Raw genomic sequence first — 9,019 nt, 5'->3', positions numbered from 1 at the left:
CGCCTCATTTTTATGGGTGTGGATGAGAGACTTTTATTTTGAAATGCCGCCTTCTGCCAGGCAGCCAGCAAGTTTCTGGAACAAAATCCCTCTCGTAGTTGTGAGCTCATTAAATGTCTTCCTTTTCTTAAGCCCATCGGCTTCATCACACAGATATTTATTGATGCTTTAATTTATCTTACAGATCTATAGAGGCACGTTAATCTGTTTCAACGAATAAATCGAACGAATAAAGAAAGTTATTGTGATCTCTTTAGATTAGATTAAGTTAGCTGTTAACGGGTTAGCTACAGTCTTCGTTTCGCACAGAGAAGGTAGGAAATTACACTTACTATATAATTAACAGAGAATAATTTATATTGACAAATCTATTTGAATAGGAATTGAGACACTGGCTGTATGAAATCGTGGTGTTGTTTTACATTTAGCACAACAGCTAAACAGCTGTTTTTGAGCAGCCTGTTGAGTTGTATTGAATTATAGTTACACGTCAGTTGTATGCAGATCATACCCGATGGTTGTCATGTCTTGGTACCGATCTTATACCGGGTGCCTCTCTACCCTGGTTCGTTAAGTAACGTACATGAACTGAAAGGTTATTGAATCAGATCTCATTGTGACCTAACATCACGTTGTTATTCTGAATGCTGTGAAATGTATTTGAATAAACCTGTCTGTGACCACTTACCTTGTGTTAGATGCAATGATCGGTGATATACATGAAGTAAGAAATCAGTTAATTGTCTTATAGTGTCTGTAAATGACAAATAATGTGTGATTGTTGTAGGTCCTGCCCAGAAACACCATGAAGCTCTACAGTCTGAGTGTCTTGTACAAATGTTCGACGAAGGCCAACCTGCTTAAAGCAGCATATGATCTATCATCATTTAGTTTCTTTCAGAGATCCAGGTATGTTTGTGACATCACGGCTGTCTTGGGTCCAAGTTGCTATGGCAGACACTAGTATACTTCAGATTAGGGCTGCACAGATGTGTACCAGAAAAAATGAAAGTCTTGTTTGCCTAATCCTAGCAGCAGTGCAGTTCAAGAGCGTGATATCATTTACAACGATAAATAAACCAAAGATACAAATCATTTGTATTTACAACAAGAATGTACATCAAATGTGTATTTATTTAGGACAATAAAAACACTAAATGTGAATTTTAAATATTGCAAATGTGTGTATTGCAAAAGTGATGTATAGTCAAAGTTTTAGGTTGATATAACCTCTATTCTGTTTTTCAATATTGTTCAAATTGACTGTACACACGTAAATTGTGCAGCACCTGTTTTTTCTCAATATGGTGCAGCCCTACTTCAGATGGAACACATGGTCATAAAACTATTCTTAATGTCAAAGAGAAATAAAAGGTGTGTTTTGATGCGTTTACAATTTCGGTGTTCATTTTGCAGCGTACAAGAATTCATGACATTCACAAGCGCCCTGATTGTTGAACGGTCAGCGTTGGGCAGTCGAGCGTCTATTAAAGAACAAGGTCAGTGATAGCTTATCAACATGTGTGTTACTGGCCTGCTCAGATTGTAGCTGTTTAATTGTAGATTGTGCAGGACAAAGCACTGTTATTAGGTGGTCTGTGTAATTCGAGCACTAAATTATTCAGATGTGCTCCTGTGAACCATGAAATCAGGCCAGAAATCCTGTATAAGCTGTTTTGTTTGTCTGTATTATTCTCGATAGAGTACTTGTGTCACGTGTACGTGCGGAATGATAATCTGAGTGGCGTTGTGATCGCAGACAACGAATACCCATCCAGAGTGTGTTTTACCTTACTGGACAAGGTAAGACCAGAGTAAAATAGAGCATACAGAAATCTGCTCAGAATATAAAATGATTGATTAATAAATGAACATATTAGTGTAATAAATACAGGCAGTAAATATAAACAGGTTTGTGGTCATCTGTAGGTATTGGATGAGTTCTCCAAACAGGTGAGCAGTATAGACTGGCCTTCTGGGTCATCTGCCACTATTCAGTACACAGCACTGGACGGTCACCTGGCTCGATACCAGGTGAGTTACACCCATGAATAAATAAACAGCATCGGACAAGAAAAGCTATTCAGTCAGATTAAACAGGCATTCATTACCACATTTCATTTCGCCCCAAATATTATGTTCTGCAGAATCCACGTGAGGCAGACGCTATGACCAAAGTACAAGCCGAACTGGATGAAACCAAAATTATTCTGGTGAGCCAATGAGACACGATGTCAGAAATCTATATTGTGTAAATCTTGTTTTGAGTTAAGTCATTTATATTAAATGTAATATCTGCTTCCTGTAGCACAACACAATGGAGTCACTTCTGGAGAGAGGAGAAAAACTGGATGATTTAGTCCAGAAGTCTGAACATCTTGGAAACCAATCGAAAGCCTTTTATAAAACGGTCAGTACCTGACAGATTTTAGTAACCCCCTAGCATCCACACAGAGCACCTTTGGAAATGAATTAATACTATAAAATTCTGCAACCTTTTTGTCACTTTTCTAATGTGTAACACTCGACGTGTTTTGTATTTTCTAGGCACGCAAGCAGAACTCCTGCTGTGAGATCATGTGATCATCGTGAATCAGAACGGACTCTCTTCGGCCACCTCTACCTTTATTTCTTTTCTATTTTTTCTCTCTTTCTCTTGGGCTGGTGCATCCAGCGTGCAGCAGTCATAGTAAACACACACAGAAGGAGCTGATACGACGATATACAATAAAAGGCTTAGAGGGGGCTGATTTCCCATGATGCACCACACTTACTCTGCTGCCAGTTTTGATGTTGTTTGAGAACTTTGTTTTCTTCTGAGTTCCTTGAAGGGTCTCGAAAGCCCTTGACTGTTCCTCAGGGTCCGATGCAAACTCAAAACTGGACTCTTGCGGATTAAAGCATGGAGGGGCTCAAGTTTTATGTCCCCGCTGTGCCTTACTTCAGACAGCAGTGTGTTGATATTCAGACTGTTCATCAGCCTTATAAATGTAGGACATTCGGAGTGAAAATGCTGCAGATTCAGTTTAGACATTATTCAGCTTTGCCTTTGTAGTGTAAATGTAGAATTTCGTCCTGGGTGAATCCTTTTTTTTTAAATGTGAAAGGCTAAATAACGCGTTGGATATTAATAAATGTTGGATGAGGAGTGCGTTATGATTAAATGAAATTCTCAATATTGTGCACAGTGCAAGTGACTGACCAAATTTAATGTCTCAAAGTCTGTTTCTGTGTACGGTTATAGTATTTTGTCTTAATGTAAATAAATAACTGAATCGTATTGGCTTTTGGAATCTTTTTTGCAGTTTGGCTTTTGATACCGTCTCACTGCACATATGAAACATTCCTGCAATATTTTGATTTAAACGTGCTATAAATATACCAGCTGGTAGTTCATTGAGAACTCTTGTGATATAAAAGTAAAAATGAAGGTTTGAAGTGTGGTCAGGTGTGAAATCAGCCTCCCTCACCCTCGTGCCGTATAGATCAATCATAAGAATCTCGCTGGATCTCGCAAATGCTGTATTCAATCTAACATAGCTTTGCTGCTAACAGCCTTAAAAATAATATGAGAAATATACATATGAGGGAGAGGAAAAATCCAGAACATAAAATGTTCGCTGATGTTGTGGTTTTTATACATCATACTCCATGACTGTCTTGTGTAAATTGTCAGTAATTGTTTGTGATACTTGTATGCCATATATGTACGGTTGGGATTTTTAAGCACAAGTGTCAGCAGTGTGTTAATACAGGAAGTTTACAGTGTTATATTCTGAATGAGTAAATGTGTGCTCACTTTATGCAGCTTCTCTCTGCCCTCGGTAGTGTACGAGTGAACTCCTAACTGTTATATATCTAGATGTTGATATTGAGGTGCCTTTCCCTGGTCATTGCCAAATCATTACTAGCTCAGTTTAGATCAACACTGACTGAAGCATTTAATGACCCTGCACATATTCATTAAATGAAATGTTAGCTAGTATTTGGCATTAACAAAAACATGGCTAACGCGATCAGTTTTTAACCGATGATCTGAATAATATTGAGTCTCTTGCCTTTTTTGTGATCTTTGTATTAATACAATTGTCGCATTAAATGCGGGTTGTTCTGTATAAACTGAACGAATGTTGAATCTGTGACGGAGTCTTTTTCATTCACACAAAAACAATCGAGGCGATGAAGCATTCAATTGTTAAAGTTAAAAAGTGTTCATATGCTCGCTCGTACAAACAAAATGTCAAATTTATGATCAAAACGAGAACTTGTTCTGATAACAATCGTTTATGATTACCAAACACAAAGCATTGAATGAAGTAGACTTTTAGTAATGACGAAAGATACAATATTACAATATCCATCAAGACCATTTCAAACATATAACGAGACAGAAATTTTCTCCTGCACGTCTGATTCAGACATAACTTATACTTATAACATCCGTCGCACTCTCTGCATCTTCTTTCACTGTACACAATCTGTCGGCATGGTTAGTTTTCCACAATGCATCAGTTCTGATGTCCTGTCGGCTGTAAGTCCACAGAAATCTTCTGCCGTTAGGGTTTACCGCTCTTCTCTGTACGTTTCTTAGCGTATCGGAAACTCTTGAGTGGATTTTTGGTTTTGAAAGTCTTCTATAAACAAAAAGACAACACATACAGCGAAGCATTTATTTAATGTTGTGTCCATATCTAGTTATTTTGTTTCCAGCCCTTATGTTCTTTTTGTTATTTACTTTTTCAAACAATTAACAAATAACAAAATAGTACAAGAGGAAGATATTGAGAAAGAGGTTACATTGCAAATCACAGAAAACAAGAAAAGTTAAATAAATTTAATGAATAATAATATGTTTTGCTGTTTTTAAGAAGACGGATAACCTGTTTTCTCACCTTAAAGCTGTTTCTCATCCCATCCACTCCTCTTGTTCTGAACCTTCGCTTTCGTCCGTGCAGTGGATTGACAAGACTTTTCAATGCATTCGGAACTGAAACAGACATGAAAGACTCAAATCAGTTACGCCTAATATTTCATTCTATTGATGTCGAATATTAAGAAAAAAACCTATTTGTTTAAATCAAAGAAACTTCATACTCAGGTACTCTGGCACATTTTTCAGGTGAGGTTTGATAACGGCGGGATGAAGATCTTTATCATGTCGTAACAGCTGGAGATCTCTGGGATTGTCGTCGAAGTACGTCTGCAACGGATTAAATCAGTAACTACAGACACTGAGAGATGAGCTTCAATATGGCTGAAAAGAGACGATCAAACCTTCAACTTCTCTGAATTCAGAAGCTCCTGCTTGATCTCCTTCAGTCGGGCCTCTTTCACCGCCTGTTTCGTCACCGATCTCATGGCGTCCTGCGCATATTACAACACACGAGAGACTCTGTACTTCAAATGAACCAAACTATGAACTGATGTGAATAAGCTAAAACACAATCCGGTGACAATCGTACCCGACATCTGTATCTGAACGCTTCGATTTCCTGCATCTTGAAGCCGTACGGTTTGAGTACGCTATCTGTGGCGTCTGTAAATACAGAAGAAAAAACATTTTGGTGTTCATGCTGTGCAGGTCTTAGATCTATAACATTATATAGAAATAAATATAATAGATATATTAACTTTAGTATAAAGTTAGTATGTAAGTGTTAATGAAGTGCATTACATCATAAAATTTAACAGATTATTACTTAGCCTTTCCAATTTTTTTTACTGTGTTACTGTTACACATCTATCTGATGCAACATAAGATAACAGTGAATATCCCAGAGATAAATGTCGTCATGAAAATTATATATAAAGTTACTATAGGTAAGGGTCAAAGGTCACACCTTGGTGGTATACATGGTCAACAAAGGCTTATAAAGTGACTGTGTGAATCAAAGATCACCGTCATAAAAAAGTCGTCAAAATGTTATAGGCATGTGATTAACTGAATTAAAATGTTTGATAAATAATGTTTATCAGTTATGGACTTTACCTCCAATGAGAGCCCTTTCCACCTTTTCAAGCAGAGGAAGTTCTGTGTGAGATATGAATGACAGAGCAGTGCCAGGTTTGTCCGCCCGAGCCGTTCTGCAGAGAGCCGGGAATATTTAGAGCCAAACATGCAATACTTCATTTAACTTCTCGGACCTATAATAAAAACGATCACTAAATATCTAAATATGCTCACCTGCCGACACGATGGATGTATGACTCGACTGATGCTGGGAAATCAAAGTTGATGACATTGAAGACGTTGTGAAAGTCAATCCCTCTGGAAACACCATATTCCTTGTCTTTGCCTCTGGGCGGAAAATGTAACGTTTTCAACACATCACAACATTATCCTTTAGGATCAAACAATTACGTTTCATTTTAAGTTGTAATATGTAATGTTCTATATTTAGTTGCTTGGAAACCGTACTTTCCACTTTTTCCCGCTTTCTTTTTCTTTCCTTTCTCCTGGGCTTTCTGGGAACTTGAAGCTGGATTTTCTAGTTCATGCTCGTCTGTGGCAATGATGTAATCGTAGAATCCCTGATTATACTGAGAGATGATGTGACACCTGAAAAAGAATAAAAACATAATTTATTATTAAACAAATTATTTGCACCTTCTGTCATTATTCCATGTTTGTTTAAAGGTCCGGTGTATGAAATTTAACGGCAACGGTGAGGTTGCGAATTGCAACCAACAGCTCATTCCACCCCTCCTGTCTCCCCTTTCGAAGCACTACGGTGGCAGACACAGGACTAAGATGCCGTTACGTTCTTTGCCGAAGGAGATAACATATTAATCTTTATACACCTCTGAAGACACAGTTATGTATATTATATAGAATTTCTGTCAATAGATCCTCCAAAAAAATGAAACACCGCACCTTTAAAGATTAGAAACGAGTTACTTTTTCCGTTTTGTTTAATGTCTTTAGTGACAGATTCAAGATTTAAGAAACTGGAATTTTAAAGTCTCTTCTTTCGCACCTGGAGTGAACCGGCAGTTCCGAGTTCAGGACGCATGCAGGAATGCTAAACTGCTCCAGAAACAGTTTGAGTCTGTAACATCGTTCCACAGCGTTGACAAATATGAGCGTCTTTCCTCGAACCAGGCCGAGCTTCAGGAGGGTGTAGATGAGCAGAAACTTGTCCTCCTCCTCACACTTCACGCTGTACTGCTGGAGCTGTGAAGCGTCTGGAAGCTGAGAACCCTTCAGCTTCAGCGTGACCTACAGCACATGACAAACCATTAGATTCAGATCCATCCAAAACACACAAACCCTGAATGTTTCCTTGTTCTTCACTCACAGGATTATGAAGGACGAGGTCTTTCAGAGCCTGAACGTCGTCGTTCAGTGTGGCAGACATGAGGAAGGCCTGATATATCTTGGGTAGATGACTGAAGAGAGAGATCAAAATGGAACTTTATGGCCATGAACATATAGACCCACCAGGTATTTTACAAATGAATGAAAACAAGCCTGTCACGTACCACAGCAGGTTTTTCAGGTCGTCTTCAAACCCAAAGGAGAAGAGCAGATCGGCTTCATCAATGACCAGAACTTCTAATGACGAGAGCGTCAGATTCTGAGCACTGATGTGAGCCTGAACTCGGGATGGGGTGCCCACCACAATATCCGGTTTCTCCATTAAAATGGGCCTATGGAGGATTCGCGTGCACTTAGAATCATCAAGAACTGATTTATCAGGCTGATATTAAACTGACATCAACAACAACGAGAAACCAGCCTCAAAGATCACCCCGCGGGTACTCACTTCTGCGCTGATAGATCCGCTGTGCTGGAGATGTCTGCAACTTTGACATCTCTGCTACAGAATGCCGTCAGCTGTCGGATCATGGTCTGGACCTGCTGGCCGAGTTCTTTGGTCGGGACCAGGACCAGAGCTCTAACCGCCTGCTCACGAACCGTCTGTCATAGCAAAGAAACATGATAAGCAAAACCTATTTTCTAGGGTTGTGAGTAATCTCAATAAAAACTGCCCTGCGTTACCTGTTTGGACGTGAGGATCCGCTGGATTACTGGTACGGCATAGGCTGCGGTTTTCCCCGAACCAGTTCGAGCTCGGGCCATCAGGTCTTTCCCCTCGAGCGCCAGTGGAATGGCTTTCTCCTGAATGAGGGTGGGATGAGCCCAGCCCAAATCAGCCAGAGCCTGAAATAAACACATTAGCATTGCTCAGCATTAAAGTTAATTACAATTGCAGTGATGTTGCAGTATTGCTATTATTATATCACAGAAAAAATATTGTAGTAGATTTACTATAGTAAACTGTAGTACAGTGTATTATATTACAGTAATGAATTACTACACATGGTAATGCAAACTACAGTATTCTGCCGTATTAACTATAGTATAACTGTTAAACTGCAGAAAATACTGTAGTCTACTTGAATATTATTTAACTATGGAAAGGTTAAAAAACACTACGGTATCTTGGAATATTACAATTGTTTCCTATAATAAAAACAAATTATAATACTTGTATATTTTTGTGTGGGGTGTTACACTGTTGTTGTTGTTGAGTTTTACTGTAATAGCTCTAGTATAAATATTTGCAGAAGCTATGGTTAAGGGGTGTTGGTCAAAAACATTGCAAAGTAGCAACATATACAGTTTCCTAAATACAAGACACACTGTATTTTTGTAGAACTAACTTGTGACATGTCGCATAAATCGATGACAGAAAATAATTTAATAGAATAAAAAAGAATAACGGACAAAAAATGTTTGTAAACTATAAAGTTCATTCGGCTCAAACATGACAGTCCCGATTCCACAGACGCACGTCAACAATATCCATCCAGATACCGACGAGTCAAACACGACAAACAGATTTCTGACAATCTATCTCATATTCCGAAACAGACATCCGTTATAACGTATTATTTTACCTTTAACATTCGATCATCTAAACCCATCTCATGAAACTCCAGCGTTAGCCCCTCCATCTTCACACGTGTGTGTCTGCGGACAGGCAGACAATCGAGTGAGTGAGCGGACGCCGCC

The 9,019-nt window shown here is 38.7% G+C and overlaps 2 protein-coding genes across 3 annotated transcripts; one reads left to right on the top strand and one right to left on the bottom strand.

The window, feature by feature from the left end:
- The first annotated feature begins 35 nt into the window (after positions 1-35).
- ykt6 (YKT6 v-SNARE homolog (S. cerevisiae)) lies at positions 36-4,117 on the top strand. The gene is made up of 8 exons (XM_057321831.1): positions 36-314; positions 788-909; positions 1,417-1,499; positions 1,703-1,803; positions 1,930-2,034; positions 2,148-2,213; positions 2,309-2,410; positions 2,548-4,117. Exons 2-8 carry the CDS (start codon positions 806-808, stop codon positions 2,581-2,583), a joined length of 597 nt encoding a protein of 198 aa, XP_057177814.1. The 5' UTR covers positions 36-314; positions 788-805; the 3' UTR covers positions 2,584-4,117.
- A 160-nt stretch (positions 4,118-4,277) lies between these two features.
- ddx56 (DEAD (Asp-Glu-Ala-Asp) box helicase 56) lies at positions 4,278-8,995 on the bottom strand. Of its 2 annotated transcripts, none has more exons than XM_057321830.1 (14): positions 8,905-8,995; positions 8,003-8,164; positions 7,767-7,921; positions 7,483-7,650; positions 7,299-7,389; positions 6,978-7,219; positions 6,419-6,559; positions 6,185-6,298; positions 5,990-6,084; positions 5,463-5,536; positions 5,275-5,364; positions 5,095-5,200; positions 4,893-4,987; positions 4,278-4,631 (listed from the first exon to the last, which is right to left on the bottom strand). In XM_057321830.1, exons 1-14 carry the CDS (start codon positions 8,959-8,961, stop codon positions 4,557-4,559), a joined length of 1,665 nt encoding a protein of 554 aa, XP_057177813.1. In that variant the 5' UTR covers positions 8,962-8,995; the 3' UTR covers positions 4,278-4,556. The 2 variants fall into 2 exon arrangements, with proteins under 2 accessions (XP_057177813.1, XP_057177812.1); XM_057321829.1 differs by having other exon boundaries at positions 4,281-4,634.
- Positions 8,996-9,019: the final 24 nt, after the last annotated feature.

This window comes from Triplophysa rosa, linkage group LG22, assembly GCF_024868665.1.
Source record: "Triplophysa rosa linkage group LG22, Trosa_1v2, whole genome shotgun sequence".
Taxonomy (NCBI): Eukaryota; Metazoa; Chordata; class Actinopteri; order Cypriniformes; family Nemacheilidae; genus Triplophysa; species Triplophysa rosa.
The sequence above is the reverse complement of the archived record's forward strand: the minus strand, read 5'-3'. Positions and strand labels throughout refer to the sequence as shown.

Excerpts from the sequence above, each read along its gene's own strand:
- ykt6 (XM_057321831.1), top strand. The coding sequence starts at position 806 with ATGAAGCTCTACAGTCTGAGTGTCTTGTACAAATGTTCGACGAAGGCC. Across the intron at positions 910-1,416 it reads AGTTTCTTTCAGAGATCCAG|CGTACAAGAATTCATGACAT; the intron begins GTATGTTTGTGA and ends TTCATTTTGCAG. Across the intron at positions 2,411-2,547 it reads CGAAAGCCTTTTATAAAACG|GCACGCAAGCAGAACTCCTG; the intron begins GTCAGTACCTGA and ends TGTATTTTCTAG.
- ddx56 (XM_057321829.1), bottom strand. The coding sequence starts at position 8,961 with ATGGAGGGGCTAACGCTGGAGTTTCATGAGATGGGTTTAGATGATCGA. Across the intron at positions 7,651-7,766 it reads GCGGATCTATCAGCGCAGAA|GCCCATTTTAATGGAGAAAC; the intron begins GTGAGTACCCGC and ends AATCCTCCATAG. Across the intron at positions 6,560-6,977 it reads GAACTGCCGGTTCACTCCAG|GTGTCACATCATCTCTCAGT; the intron begins GTGCGAAAGAAG and ends ATTCTTTTTCAG.